At 45.1% G+C, this 16,228-nt stretch overlaps 1 protein-coding gene across 2 annotated transcripts; it reads left to right on the top strand.

The window, feature by feature from the left end:
• Positions 1-8,978: 8,978 nt before the first annotated feature.
• LOC109739782 (uncharacterized) lies at positions 8,979-15,623 on the top strand. 2 transcript variants are annotated; one of them, XM_020298838.3, is made up of 9 exons: positions 8,979-9,227; positions 9,548-9,612; positions 12,275-12,371; positions 12,484-12,612; positions 12,864-12,972; positions 13,236-13,380; positions 13,691-13,733; positions 14,547-14,720; positions 15,069-15,623. In XM_020298838.3, the coding sequence occupies exons 1-9, from the start codon at positions 9,063-9,065 to the stop codon at positions 15,147-15,149; spliced, it is 1,008 nt and encodes a 335-aa protein (XP_020154427.1). In that variant the 5' UTR covers positions 8,979-9,062; the 3' UTR covers positions 15,150-15,623. The 2 variants fall into 2 exon arrangements, with proteins under 2 accessions (XP_020154427.1, XP_020154426.1); XM_020298837.3 differs by having other exon boundaries at positions 13,272-13,380.
• Positions 15,624-16,228: the final 605 nt, after the last annotated feature.

The following is a 16,228-nucleotide window of genomic DNA, read 5'->3' on the forward strand; positions in this document are numbered from 1 at the left end:
ATAGACAATTATCATGAACAAGGAAATATAATAATAACCATTTTATTATTGCCTCTAGGGCATATTTCCAACATGTCCTGTCCCCAAAGGTGGTACGTTCCCTATCGAAACTATCATGCTTGTTGTGAGAAGCTCTGGTTTGTGAGAAGCTTATACCCAAACCTGTCCCAAATGGGACAAAATTTTCACCACGGCATGTTGATGCCGCTCCATGATAGCATGCCAAGTTTCATGAATTTCAGACGAGTTTTGGCTTTACCAGAATTTAAAAACCAGGTATCTCAATGTTTCGTCGGCAATCAACAGTTCCTTGGTGTTTGAAATTCATTCCCGTCTCTTGCATGGGACCTAAGCATGCACCCAAGGACACATATGTGATTTTTCAACCAATTTATATGCACCGGAGCATGTGCATGTAGTTCAAATTTGAATTATGCACCGAAAATGCCTAGAAAACTCAGTTAATGCATAAAAATGTCCAAAAGAACCCCGAAAAATCCCAAAAATTAACACAACACTCCTGTTGTTCTATGTTGACAAGAGAAATTTTTTGAAAGCAATAAGAGGTAATGGATATCGTTTCGTCCCGAAAGGTGGGACGTACGTTCCCTACCGAAACCATCAGGCTTGTTGTGAGAAGTTATGGTTTGTGAGAAGCATATACCCAAACCTATCCCAAATGGGACAATTTTTTTACCACGACATGTTTATGCCGCTCCATGATAGCATGCCAAGTTTCATAAATTTCAGACGAGTTTTGGATTTACTAGAATTTAAAAACCAGGCATCTCAATGTTTTGCCGGCAATCAACGGTGCCCTGGTGTTTGAAATTCATTCCCAATTCTTGCATGGGACCTAAGCATGCACCCAAGGACACAAATTTGATTTTTCAACCAATTTATATGCACTGGAGCATGTGCATGTAGTTCAAATTTGAATTATGCACATAAATGCATTGAAAACTCAGTTAATGTATAAAAATGTCGAAATGAACCCCGAAAAATCCCAAAAATTGACACAACACTCCTGTTGTTCTATCTTGACACGAGAAAAAATTTGAAAGCAATAAGAGGCAATGGATTTCATTTCGTCCCCAAAGGTGGGACATTCCCTATCGAAACCATCATGCTTGTTGTGAGAAGCTCTGGTTTGTGAGAAGCTTATACCCGAACCTGCCCCAAATGGGACAAATTTTTTACCACGACATGTTGATGTCGTTCCATGATACCTTGCCAAGTTTCATGAATTTCAGACGAGTTTTGGATTTACTAGAATTTAAAAACCAGGCATCTCAACATTTTGCCGGCAATCAACAGTGCCCTGGTGTTTGAATTTCATTCCAATCTCTTGCATGGGACCTAGAAATTCACCCAAGGACACACATGTGATTTTTCAACCAACTTTAGTGCATTGGAGCATGTGCTTGTAGTCCAAATTTGAATTATGCACATAAAATGCCTACAAAACCCAGTTAATGTATAAAAAAGGCCAAACGAACCCCGAAAAATTCCAAGATTAAACACAACACTCCTGTTGTTCTATGTTGACACTAGAAATTTTTTGAAAGCAATAAGAGGCAACGGATATCGTCCCGTCCCCAAAGGTGGTACGTTCCCTATCGAAACCATCATGCTTGTTGTGAGAAGCTCTGGTTTGTGAGAAGCTTATACCCAAACCTGCCCCAAATGGGACAAAATTTTCACCACGGCATGTTGATGCCGCTCCATGATAGCATGCCAATTTTCATGAATTTCAGTCGAGTTTGTGATTACTAGAATTTAAAAACCAGGTATCTCAACGTTTTGCCGGCAATCAACTGTGCCCTGGTGTTTGAAATTCATTCCCATCTCTTGCATGGGACCTAGAAATTTACCCAAGGACACACATGTGATTTTTCAACCAACTTTGGTGCATTGGAGCATGTGCTTGTAGTTCACATTTGAATTATGCACATAAAATGCCTAGAAAACCCAGTTAATGTATAAAAAAGGCCAAACGAACCCCGAAAAATTCATTCCCATTTCTTGCATGTGACCTAAGCATGCACTGAAGGACACAGATTTGTTTTTTCAACCAATTTGTATGCAGCGGAGCATGTGCATGTAGTTTAATTTTGAATTGTGCACGTGAAATGGTTAGATAACCAGTTTATTGTATAAAATGTCCAAACGAATCCTGAATAATTCCAATTCTTTTACGACACACATATAGTTGCATGTTCACTGCAGATAAAAGGTCTAGCAATTCAAACAGCGTCCATTGTCACTGTGACCCCATTTTGTAATTCAAATCAAGTAGATCCCACACAGTTTATTATCACCAACCGTGTGAGATGTAGTACAAAATATCTTGGAGCACTGTTGGTGTATAGTACGCCTATGGCTTACGCGAGAAGGTGCATCAGCTACAGTCCACAGCCGGCATGTCAAGCACACTAGCTCACTCCCTAAAAACTTTCGCCTCTGCACCCCTCGCAATCTCAAAAATATCTATCGCCTGGAAGGTTTTAATGTTTGATAGCACACGATTAGTATGTGCGGACGTGTGCGATGTCTGTTACTCCCGCTCTGCTTCAGTCCCTTGATTCAAATTTTTAGTAGCCCCGGCATACTCCCGCCTCTGCATCCCTCGCAATCTCAAAAATATCTGCTCGCCGTTGATCCAAATTTTCAGTAGCCTCGCCTTGTTACTCCCGCCTAGTAAAATTTTCAGTTGCCACAGTATTTCCTCAAACACAACCTTGCCCCCCCTCCACACACACCCCAAAACCTCCACTCACACAGGCACACACAACCCTCAAAACCATTGCTAGATCGCCGCCATCACCGGCGCCTCCATCCTCAACCTCCGTCCGTGTGCCGGGGAGCTCGAGGAGCCAATGGCCAAAAAGAGGTTTATCGCGGCCTTTTCACCCGACGCCGGCGAGGTGGCCGCCGAGGTGTCCCCGTCGTCCTCCGCGGGCCCGATCCGCTGTTGCCGGTCCCCCGATCCGCCCGCCGCCGCGCCCCTATGCCGGTTCGAGGACTTCCCCGTCCTCCCTCGGACCCGGCAGCCAATGAAGTCCTACCTCGGGGTCCGGCAGCGGCGGTGGGGGACGTGGGTCGCCGAGATTACAGATCGAGTCCACACCAGCTGGTGGCTCGGTAGCTTCCACACGGTCGAGCTCGCGGCCATGGAGTACAACCGCTGGCAGGTACGCTACCACGGCGCGGCGGCTAGGCTCAATTTCCCCTTCGGCACACGCCTGGTCCACCTCGTTCCGCCAGAGCCAGGGCTGGTGAGCTCGGCTATGGCGCGGGAGGACCGCGAGACGTGGGAGCGCCTCGAGGCCAAGGCCGCCGACGAGGCCTACATGCAAGAGCTCCGCCGGCAGCACCCGGAGCTCGTGGAGGCGGAGCGGGCGATCTTTGCCGGCGCGGAGGGCGGCGAGGTTATCGCGCTCTCCTCCGATGACGAGGTCGAAGGCGGCGAGGACGGCGGCGCGAAGGGCGGCGAGGTTATCGCGCTCTCCTCTGATGACGAGCTCGAGGGCGGCGGCGACGGAGGCGTGGAGGGCGTCGAGGTGGGCCCCGAGGACGAGGAGATCGACGTCGACGAGTGGAGGAGTGCCTTCCCCAACCACCCCGACGACGGTACTGGCCCGGAACCGGCTCGCGGCACACCGTACATGACGAGGAAGGATTGGCTCGACCTCTACTTCGACCGAAAGTACTTTAGCTTAGTTTAAATTTATGTTTTATGTTCGGTTATGCAAAACTATCTATGTTTATGTTTGAATGCATGCTACTTTCAGTTGAACCTGCTTTGAACTTGATCAAATTGAAGTTTACAACCTTAAGTTTAGGGGATCGACTAGAAAAGGCCAAAAATTGCTGGAGTATATATATATATCCACTAAGGGTTTTAGCCCTTTAACTTTTTAATGATCGCCTAGAGATGTCCTTATGACTTGTTTATTTCAGTTCTTCACAATGTGATGCTCTATATGTGCAACTATTTGCCGTGCAGTTCCTTTTCATCAATAACTGTTTCAACAATACCACTATGAATTACGATATTTGGTTGCTGTTAAGGATATTGTAGTTAACATGCCTTTTCGTTTTTCAATTCTTGTTTAGCAACATGCATTGTACTGAATGACTAAATATGCAATCCCAGGCTACATAGCAACAAGGAAGAGTGTTACCTGAATGTTCTGATGATGTCTAGATATACATGTAATAAAATCTTATATAATGGGATGGATGGAGTGTTGGACTACATCATTTTTCAATTGTTGTTTAGCTTCTAATATTAACTTGGTGCTTTTAGGTACATATATCATTGCCAAAGATCCACACTTCGACCCTTTCTGCGTATGCGGCAATGAGATATTCATGAACCAGCATCAAGTGAGGAAACTGATAAAGATTTTTATTAAAATGGGTTAAAATATGTCAATCAAACTGTTTATTTACACTTTATGCAAGACAACAGTGAACTGCAGGATGGTAAGTAAGAACCTTGTAGCCTTCTTTTTACTGCCCGTAATGAGTTGTGTTAGATGACAACATCTGAATCTTTTTTCTTTTGCAGTGGATCCTGAAGCAGTTTACTCAAGATTACCTCTCAAACTACATGATTGGCGGCCGGCCATCACAAGGGGTTGGACTAGAGTCCCGCATGCCTTCTGCATCCAGGAGAGCACAATAGGGCCATTCCGTTTCACCTTGTTCAACAACTGGAATGTCTGTCGCCTCTTTCTTTACCATCTGTAATAGTACAAGTATAGAACCCTGGTACATCATTCTTTATTTGGTGCTTATGTAATTCTTAAACATATGTACTTGTGAACCGGATAATGCATTGGTTGTTTGAACCTGATGGATATGAATAAAGCTATAGCCTACTTTCAAGTTTAAATTAGGTACAATTTTAAATAGTAGCAATTAAATTAGGGCGAAATTACGTTGTGCAGGTCATTACGGCACACACGGTTGGTAAAACACAAACGTTTGTGATATACACCATTATCCGAGATGGTTCACAGAGAGGAAACGTGTGCAAGCATGCACACAGTTGCCGTTTGCAAAGCGTGTGTGATGTCAGACACTATCACATACGGTGCGGGAAAACTAAATGTGTGTGACTGTCTACCCATCATACACGGTTTATAATCATGAATTGTTTGTGATGTGTCAGGCACGTAAAACTCCCGTGCCTAGAATCTGCCTGGAAAACTCCCGTTCCTGGAATCTGCCTGGTTTTAGGCAGAACCACAAAACTCCGACTGCGATGGCAATGCGAAACGAGTAGCAAGGATGAAGCGTTTGGGATATTTGAGATATCGGAAACGGTTATATAGGGACAACTGTATGCACCAAGGCTCCCTATCCCCGACGGTTTCTGGGTCGTGTGGGAAGGACCCCCTATCGCCCACACTCACTTGGCGACGGTTCCAAATGTCGTCGCGGAAAGGGGTAAAAAACCGTTTGTTTAGGACCGACGCGCACCAGTGTGTTTTACATTCTTTCTTATGCATTGCAGGATGAGCATGCAGAGAATCAGTCAATCACAGATTGGGAATCCCAACATGCGAGATACGTGAAGGAATGGAACGAGTGGAAAGGCCGCAAAGACATGGAGAGGAGAGTGATTGACTGGGACAATTACGAGGATCACATGCTGTGGTACGACGATGGCATCAAGCATCGTCTACGTCTGAGGCCCCAGTGGACGACAACAAATGCCGAAGACCTGTTCGATGACGACTCCGAGAATAAAGCCTACAACGAGAGCATCAGAGAGCTTCAAGGCGGGTTTAGGGAGTACGGACCCCTCATGAACAGAGTGGTAAGTTGTTTTTATCTCTTTTCAACCGAGGGTTGGATGAAATCAGCTTTAGTGCTGCCGACTCATTTTATCACTTTGCAGTCTTCGGAGCTGAACAAAAGCATTTTCAAGCCTCTGATGCGCTTAGTACGATCCCCGGGACTCGAGCTAGTGAGGACAAGTTGAGGGAAATGGTGAAGGTAGTATGGAGTTCATTTTCTTAAGTTCATTTGCAGAAGTTCGACATTGCAGAAGTTCTCATTGTTTCGTTCTCATTGCAGAAGTACACCAACAAAGCTCGCAGGCTTGTGGGCCTGCTTGGGTGCGCTACAAACACCGAGGATGTTTTTGCTCCTACACCGATGCGTAGCCTCGCTTCATCGAGCCATGCAGCCTCGTCGTCTAGGGCGGTTCAAGAGGATGAGGACGCCGATGAAGAAGGTGAAGATGAAGAAGAGGGTGAGGAGGGAGTAGAAGAAGAAGAACATGGAGAAGAGAACGATGAGGAGGAAGAGGACAACGAGGAGGAGGAGTACGATGATGACGACGGACCTCCAGCAACTCAAACAACCCAGCGTGAGAAGAGGAATATGCCGAAGAAGGATTGGAAGAGTCCATCCCCGTTTCAAAAAGCGCGTCCTACTCACCGCAAGAAGATGGCGGCCGAGAAGCGATCAAAGACTAACGAGGACCGAACCTCGAAGAGGGGAAGGAGGGACTAAAGTTGCTGCCGTGCCGTGCCGTTGAACTACAAACATTTCATGTTTGCCTCGTGAACCATTTGCTCGTGAAACTGTTTCATATTTGTTGAACTTTCTATGTAAAACTTCGTGAACCATTTGTGGATGTGTGCTTGCTATGCAACCAACTTTCTTAGATGAACCATATTACCGTGAGCTATTGAATTTTTATGTGCAAAAAATTGAATTGTTATGTGCAAAATTATTGAATTGTTACGTGCAAAAAATTGAAGACAAGAGAAGTTAGGAGGTGCAAAAAATGCACTAGGGGCCACCCTACCGCCAGGCCACACGGCGGTAGGTCTGTACAGCCTACCGCCACACCCTCCAGCGGTAAGGGGCCTCCCCCAGCACGCCTACCTCCTGTGACCAAAATTGCCACCAACTGAGCGGGAGGGTTGCAAACCCTACCGCTAGAGGCCCTGGCGGTAGGGTGTGCAACCCTCCCGCTCAGTTGGTGGCAGTTTTGGTCACAGGAGGGGTGCCAGAGGCGCCGACCTTACCGCCGAACCCTATGGCGGTAGGATGTCTATCCCTACCACCGTGGTTCCTGGCGGTAGGGTTTGGGCATTTATAAACCCCCCGGCCCGCCCGCAACCACCTCCTTCTCCCCCACCCAGCCGCCTTCTTCTTCCTCTCGCCCCTTTCCCATCTCCTCCACTTCCCCCTCTGATCTTCTTCGTTTCTTCACGGATTTTGCGGATCAAGATGGCCTCGAAAAGAGAAAAGTAAGCTCCTCTGATCCCCCCAATTACTTTGAGTCAAATCACTCCTCTTTTTTGTAGCCTAAGAATGGTTTATGTTCATGTTCATGTTGAAAGTCTTGATGAACCCTAGTTGATATGATGAACCTAGGTGATTGTATCTAGATAATACAAGTTAGGTGATGATCCTTCGTGATGAATAATGATGAACCCTAATTGATATTTTTTGACCACATGATGAACCCTAATACAAGTTAGGTTTTTTTGATGGTGATGAACCCTAATTGATATTTCTAGATAATACAAGTTAGGTTTGCAATTTTTGACCATATGATGAACCCTAGGTTTAGAATTTTTTTGGAGATGATGAAACTTTGTGTGATGCATCCATATGTTTAGGTACGGAACCGTGGCGCAAGCATCGCCCATTCATCTCCAACACGACCCGTCAGAGATGCCGCTCCCGTACGTGTACGAGGCCTTCCCCGAGCTGCTACAGCCGGTGGGATCCGTCTCAGACGAGGTCCTAGAGGCGACGAGGGCAAAGCGATGGCAGAGCAGATCTTTGACGATGTAAAGTGTTGGTCGCAGAGTGTGAAGGAGTGGAAGAGAGTGATTGCAGAGATGGAGGCAGATCCAACTATCTCCAGTATCCGCCGGGAAGGGACCATTGAAGTTGCCAAACAGCACACCAACTGGGAGCTGCGCAATTTGGGCAGGAGAATCTACTTCGAGAGCAATGCGGAGGAGAAAGTCAGGATGCCGCCCCCAAATGCATCGGCGTTCGATATCATTAGCTGGGGAAGGGCGGAGGCGAAAACTCTAGCGGGCAAGGCAAGGTGGGAGTGCTTGAACGGTCGGATGCCGACCAGCGTTCCGCCTCCGCCTGAACCGGTGGATCCGCTGCCGTATCTGTCTCCACGGCCAGGCCTAACATCCGAGGAGCTCTGAAGATGTCTCCCCGCTCTCTAAACTTGTCTTAAGAACTTGTTGCACCGGTTGTTGGCTTTGCGAAAACTTTTTGCGAAACTACTTGTGTTAGTTGGGGTTGTCAAACTATGTGGACAAGTTTGCTATTTGCTATTTACTACTTGTGAAACTATGTGTAAACTGTTTAATATTTGCTATGTGGAACCTTTATTAATATGTGAGCTCGTATTTTGCTATTTGTGAAACTATGTTAAACCTGTGATAAAACTTTACAAATGAAACAATCACTAAAACTTGTAAAAACCTAAACCCACACGACCCTATCGCCAAGCCATCCGGCGGTAGGGTCAGGCAACCTACTGCCAAGGCCTGCGGCGATAGGGTGTTGCGCTGGCCGTTAGGTAACGACAATGGGCCATCCATGCCATCGCCAGAACCCCTGGCAGTAGGTTGCATAACCCTACTGCCGAGACCTGTGGCGGTAGTAAAAGAGTCAGATTTCAAAAAGATTTAAAGAGGGGTCAGATCCCCAATTTATAGACCACAAAAGGGTCAAAACACAAAATTTTGCCTCGTAGTTGATGGGATTGACGTTTTTCTCATGTCAGGACTTAGATGACATCTAGATGAGCCCTACACGGACCTTTGTCAAAACTATAAGAGGGTGTTTGGTTCAGGGACTTTTTAGTCCCAGAGATTAGAAAAAGTCCCTAAAAAATCTCTAGAAACCAAATGGGAGGGACTTTTTCTATAGGGACTAGAAAAAGACTCTACTAGAGAGTCTTTTTTATTAGTCCCTGGGACTAGAAAAAGTGACTTGCGAACCAAACACCCCTAGGACTTATCTCTACAACTCTCCCCGCGTCGCCGCCGCAAATGGCGTCTCTGCTCCGCCTCCAGGCCCTCTTCTCCCTTAAGCTGGCCACTCCCCGCCGTCTCCCATCCCATCTCCGCTGTGCCGCAGCAGTTGCGTCTCCGCTCCCTCGCCGCCTCCCTGCTGCCGCCTCGAACGGCTCGCCGGAGCAGCGGGCCTCGGAAACGGTAGTCCTCTCTCCCGTTTGACACTGCTTCTGCTTAATTATTTGAGCCACAGGTCACTGATGATCTATGGAATGTGACGTTTTTGCACATTGGGGGTTCTGAGTGCAGTACTGCAGCTTAAACGGAAAGAGAGTTTTTATTTTACCTTTTTGTATTGGTACTTTGTAGTTTCAGAATACACTGTGTATTAATAATCAGTTTTGCTAAAGCACATCTAGTTATGCTTCAATTCCCCTTCAAAGCTTGATTTTTGTTGTGTCCCAATCGAAAATGGCATGTCTATTGACTTACCTCTGATGTTGCTCCAATTTGATATGCAGGATTTGGAGTCGGGGTTGTATCTAGTGGCGACACCCATTGGGAATCTCGAGGATATCACCTTGAGGTATATTATTTACTTAGCTGTTACATGGTACCTCTCAGTACCAGGTGAGTACTAACGGTTAGGCTAATCGAAGTGAAAAGTGGTAGACTGGTTTTTTTTTGGCACACAGGGGAACAAACTTCAGAAACTTTTTTGTTTGCGAGTTACATCTATGACGTTTAATTATGTGTTTTGACAAAAGAGAAAGTGGAGCGATGAGGCAACTATTTATTCAAATTCCCTAGTGCTCCATAGCCCTTAGTATATCATACATCAGTCGGCTTTTTCAAGCCTCTTAAACTTCTACTATGATAGTGGTTGCAGAGACCTTAGTAGCACCCCAAGTTCTGGGTTCGACTCCTGCTGGGAGAGGATTTAAACAGGTCTGGGTAAAATTTTCTGAAATAAAGGGCTGTGGGGCTGTTGCCCTACAGTAATTACTCAACAACAACAACAACAAACAACAACAACAACAAAGCCTTTAGTCCCAAAGAAGTTGAGGTAGGCTAGAGCTGAAACCCATAAGAATCTCGCAACCAACTCATGGTTCTAGCACATGGGTAACAAGCTTCTATGCACCCCTGTCCATGGCTAGTTCTCTGGTGATACCCCCGTCCTTCAGATCTCTATTTACAGACTCCTCCCATGTCAAGTTCGGTCTACCCCGACCTCTCTTGACATTATCAGCACCCTTTAGCAGTCCGCTATGCACTGGATCTTTTGAAGGCCTGCGCTGAATATGCCCAAATCATCTCAGACGATGTTGGACAAGCTTCTCTTCAATTGGTGCTACCCCAACTCTATCTCGTATATCGTTATTCCGGACCCGGTCCTTCCTTGTGTGACCACACATCCATCTCCACATGCGCATCTCCGCCACGCCTAACTGTTGAATATGTTGCCTTTTAGTTGGCTAACACTCAACACCATACAACATTGCGGGCCGAATCGCCGTCCTATAGAACCTGCCTTTTAGCTTTTGTGGCACTCTCTTGTCATAGAGAACGCCAGAAGCTTGGCGCCACTTCATCCATCCAGCTTTGACTCGATGGTTCACATCTTCATCGATATCCCCATCCTTCTGCAACATTGACCCCAAATATCGAAAGGTGTCCTTCTGAGGCACCACCTGCCCATCAAGGCTAACCTCCTCCTCGTGTCTAGTAGTATTGAAACCGCACCTCATGTAATCGGTTTTAGTTCTACTAAGTCTAAACCTTTCGATTCCAAGGTTTGTCTCCATAGCTCTAACTTCCTATTAACCCCCGTCCGACTATTGTCGACTAGCACCACATCATCCGCGAAGAGTATACACCATGGGATATCTCCTTGTATGTCCCTTGTGACCTAATCCATCACCAAAGCAAAGAGATAAGGGCTCAAAGCTGACCCTTGGTGCAGTCCTATTTTAATCGGGAAGTCATCGGTGTCGCCATCACTTGTTCGAGCACTTGTCACGACATTATCGTACGTGTCCTTGATGAGGGTAATGTACTTTGTTGAGACTTTGTGTTTCTCCAAGGCCCACCACATGACGTTCCGCGGTATCTTATCATAGCCCTTCTCCAAGTCAATGAACACCATATGCAGGTCCTTCTTTTGCTCCCTGTATCTCTCCATAAGTTGTCGTACCAAGAAAATAGCTTCCATGGTTGACCTCCCAGGCATGAAACCAAACTGATTTTTGGCCACGCTTGTCATTCTTCTTAAGCGATGCTCAATGACTCTCTCCCATAGCTTCATTGTATGGCTCATCAGCTTAATTCCATGGTAATTAGTACAAGTCTAGACACCCCCCTTGTTCTTGAAGATTGGTACTAATATACTCCGTCTCCATTCTTCTGGCATCTTGTTTGCCCGAAAAATGAGGTTGAAAAGCTAGTTAGCCATACTATCGCTATGTCTCCGAGGCCTCTCCACACCTCAATGGGGATACAATCGGGGCCCATCGCCTTGCCTCCTTTCATCCTTTTTAAAGCTTCTTTGACCTCAGTCTCCTGGATTCGCTGCACAAAACGCCTGCTGGTATCATAAAGGGAGTCGTCCAGTTCAATGGTAGAGCTCCCATTCTCCCCATTGAACAGCTTGGTCAAAAAAAGAAATTTTCCAAAAGGAATTAGGCTTTCCAAGATTGAGACCTGAGGCCTTTTCTGCTTTAATATAGGAGCTTTTCTTGACTTCCAAATGTTCTAAGCAGCAGCAACAATAATCTCCATGCATGAAGCAGACCAGAAAAACCAGTTTTAGTCTTTTCAAAGGATTGAACCATAGTGCTAGCAGAAATCCAAGTAACTCCAGCAATAGACCAGCATCGAGAGGCAAAACTACATTCAAAGCATAGACGATCTCTTGTTTCCAACTGGTTAGAAGAACATAGCACACAATTTGGGCCAGAGTCAAGCTCAGTGTTTCCTAAGCATCATATCTATAGTGTTCAAACGGTCGTTTAACAACAACCAGACAACAACTTCTGCTTGCGGATGCATGGCATTCCCAAAGCCTAGAAAAGACGCTGTCCATCTGAACCCTATTAAAAAGGAATTTGTATAATTAGCAGGAGTGAATCGGCCAGAGTTCAGTCTATATATCCATTGATCTGGTTGACTATTGTCCCTCTCCAAAGCAAAAGCTCATCCATCTCCTGATGCATACTCCTATAATAAGCTGATGATTATTTTTGCAGGGCATTGCGTGTTCTGAAATGTGCTCATGTGATACTCTCTGAAGACACAAGGCATTCTGGAAAGTTACTTCAGCATTACAACATCAAAACACCTCTTGTGAGTTAATTTCATACCTAGCTTTGTCATGCCAGAGCTACCAGTAGCTGCACCTTCGACATGGCTGTGATTGTCTACAGTCGAACTTAGAACTTAAAATCTAAGTTTGCAGCTCAGCTTCCATAAGTTCAACGAACGCGAGAGAGAGCCCATTATCTTAAAGAGGCTCCATGAAGGGGAAGCAATTGCAGTGATTAGTGATGCTGGTACGCCAGGCATCAGTGACCCTGGCATGGAGCTGGTAAATCAGTTTGCTCTATTTAATTTTTCAACCTGCATCTTTCATTGACGAAGCAAAGAATAATGATCTGACAGTCACTTCACTTAACAGTACCGTAAATAGAATGGTATACATGCTATTGGTTAGTTGATGACTTGCTCGTCTGGTACGAGATAAATTCATTAGCAATGAACAATATCAGAACTTGTTTTTAGGTCTCATGGTGTTCCATTATGTGTGAGATATTAAGCATGTTGTACCGTTGGTCACAGGCTAGACTATGCGCGACTGAAAAAATCCCTGTTATTCCCATTCCTGGGCCTTCTGCAGCAATTGCTGCTCTTTCTGCATCGGGTTTGCCAACAGAGGAATTCACATTTGGTAAAATACGTCAATACTGTACTCTTCATTTATCAATTGTAATCATTCTTTCGATTCAGTAAAAAGGACAGACCCAGTGCTAGAAGCTCCCACACCAAATGGGGTCTGGGGAAGGATTATACGAGGCAAGCCTTACCCCTGCACAGTGCAATGCAGAGAGGCCGCGTCGACCCCAGGACCTCTTGGCACAAGTGGGGAGTACTTCACCACTGCGCTAGGCCTGTCCTTCATTCTTTCGATTCAGTACTGATTTTTATTTCTAGTGGGTTTCTTACCAAAGCATGGTCGATCAAGAAAAGCCAGGCTTGAGGTATCTGCTCGTGAGGCTGTGACACAAATATTCTATGTTCCTCCTCATGGAATTCATCAGTTTCTTCTTGATGCTGCTTCATCTTTTGGCGATTCAAGGTAACAGATATTTTCGCACCTGCATGTTGTTGCATGATCTACAAATATTTTTAATGCAAAATGGCAAGTGGAAGCATGCAAACCACAGTAGTACCACATCTCTCTGTTGCGATGTCACACACATGTCGAATATGATTATTGGTATTGAAGCCAATAATCCCTTTTTTCCTCTAGACAAAAAATAGTAATCACTGTATGAGCAGCTTTGTTCATATTTAAGTACAAAATATTTATAGTTGTGGTATTAGTGTGTGCAAGTCTTCTTTCAGATATGTTGACCTGTTTTGTTTTCATTTGTGTTGAGGTACAGGTCATGTGTTATTGCAAGGGAGATTACCAAATTGCATGAAGAGGTAGTCCTGCAATCACCTCCTGTGTAACCTATCCATTCTCTTATTTCCTACATTGTCCTTTTCTTTATTATCTGTGAATATCCTATATTGTCTTTCTTGTCGTACAATCTTAGTCTTTTTAGACATTTCAAATGGACTACAACATACGGATGTATGTAGACATATTTTAGAGTAGATTCACTCATTTTGCTCCGCATGTAGTCACTTGTTGGAATCTCTAGAAAGGCTTATATTTGGGAACGGAGGGAGTACTTGGTAGCATTGACTTGTACACTTATACTGATTTTCTTTTTACCATCTGAACTCCGATGAAAGGGAGCCTTGGCGCAGCGGTAAAGCTGTTGCCTTGTGACCATGAGGTCACGAGTTCGAGTCCTGGAAACAGCCTCTTGCAGAAATGTTGGGAAAGGCTGCGTACAATAGACCCAAAGTGGTCGGACCCTTCATGGACCATGCGCAAGCGGGAGCTACGTGCTCAGGCCTGCCGCCTACCATCTGAACTCCGATGTCTGATCCCTTTGCATGGGCGCCCTCATTTGCTATACGGGTTAATACGTGTGCACTCATAAATATTGAGCGGTGTGACCCATCTGCACTCATAAATATTGGTTCTGTGAAGTGTGGTATACCTATATAGAGCGGTGTGACCCATCTTGTTGTGTCTAAATCACGTGTATATTTATTTAAGTTGGGAAAAGAATAAATTGTAAATAATCTCACTTTCCCCAAATACAGGTTCGTGCCATTCCATGTAAATTTATAATTTTGGTATTTTTTTACTTCGCAGTCCTGAACTTTATATAAATCTTGCAGTTCTGGCGAGGAACCCTAGGCGAAGCAAATGAAGCCTTTGCAACTTGGCAGCCAAAGGGAGAAATCACCATCCTCATAGATGGGAACTCAATTTCAATTGATGAAACACCATCTGATGATTTTCTTGAGCAGGAACTCAGAGAATTGATGGCGAAAGGGCATGCTCTTTCAACGGTGCATATTCCACTCAATTCCTTGATACTCCCTCCATTCCTAAATATTTGTCTTTCTAGAGATTTCAACAAATGACTACATATAGAGCAAAATGAGTGAATCTACACTCTAAAATATGTCTATGTACATTCCGTATGTGGTAGTCCATTTGAAATCTCTAAAAAGACAAATATTTAGGAACGGAGGGAGTACATTTCAAGCTTCCAAGAAAGTTTTGGGATTTGCAGTTTTGCCTGCATATAGTGTCAAAAACGCTATTATATTATGCGACGGAGGGAGTATCTTACAAGATAATGATCATGCGATCATCTTATTTCTTTTCTTCTGAACTACTGTTATCAATTATAGGCGGTGAAATTGGTGGCCGAAGCTACATCAGCAAAGAAGAAAGATGTTTATGCACTAGCACTGAGGGTGTTTGGAAAATGAGTAAAATGCAATCCATTTGCTCACGTCTGGGCATGCTAACATCTTCACCGTGGTACTTTCTAGACCATATTCCAATTATTATCATTCTGTTTGAACATGTTGGGTAGCATATTGCTCTTGTGCATCATGCGGAGCCACATTAGGAATGTCCATGGTCGATGTTTGCATCAACATGGGAATGTCAGCTATTTCGTCAAGATTGCTGGAGAACTATATCACTTTTCGTCGTTGGTTCTTCCCAGTACGGTGCTCATATGGAACAGCCATATTTACCATTCAAATAGTTTCTCGGCCATACAGCATGGCCAAGAGGTTGCGGCCCATCAAAGTAGCCCGTTTCATCGATTTAGAATCAGCTAGAGATGTATTAGAAATTTGTAATTGTTGAAGTTTTCTTTCCTCCTTTTCTAATTGCTATAGTTTGGTGTCAAATGGATTGTTGATCCTTAAATGACATTTGTTTTCTTCCGAAAAGGAGGTTGAAACCCCTCGCCTATGCATATAAGGACGCACATAACCATCTTTATTATATTATTCAACAGAGCCTGATAAAAAAATACATTGATTATCCCAAAGCCACCACCTTCCTGATGACCTCCTTTGCTACACCTACAAGCTTGATGATGTGTCCCGACCTTGCACAAACATACACATCATCTAAACCAATGGCATCGCCAAGCCGCCCTTGATGGGCTAAGAGCACCAACCGGTCTAGCGGACACCTAGCGCGCATCGCAAGCGCACGCTCTAGAATCCGCTATCCTGTCAACACGTTGACTTTGTGAGGCCACCACAACGTGAGGCCACCGTGATGCCACACAACACAACCACCCTGCACGCGTCCCTCAACATGTGTCCATCGCCATCATGTGTCCATCGCCATCGATGCGGTAGATGCAACACTGCTCCACCTCCTGGCCCCTTCAGTAAACACTTACTCCAAAACGATGCCCCCAAGAGGGAAAATGGCACCAAAGGAGCCGACATCATCCGATCTAGGAGACCCAGATCTAGGGTTTACCCCGAAGTAGGCCGAGCAAGGTGACACGGACTGCAACGACGATGTATTGATAAGGAAA

This window comes from Aegilops tauschii, chromosome 1 (assembly GCF_002575655.3).
Source record: "Aegilops tauschii subsp. strangulata cultivar AL8/78 chromosome 1, Aet v6.0, whole genome shotgun sequence".
NCBI classification, from domain to species: Eukaryota; Viridiplantae; Streptophyta; class Magnoliopsida; order Poales; family Poaceae; genus Aegilops; species Aegilops tauschii.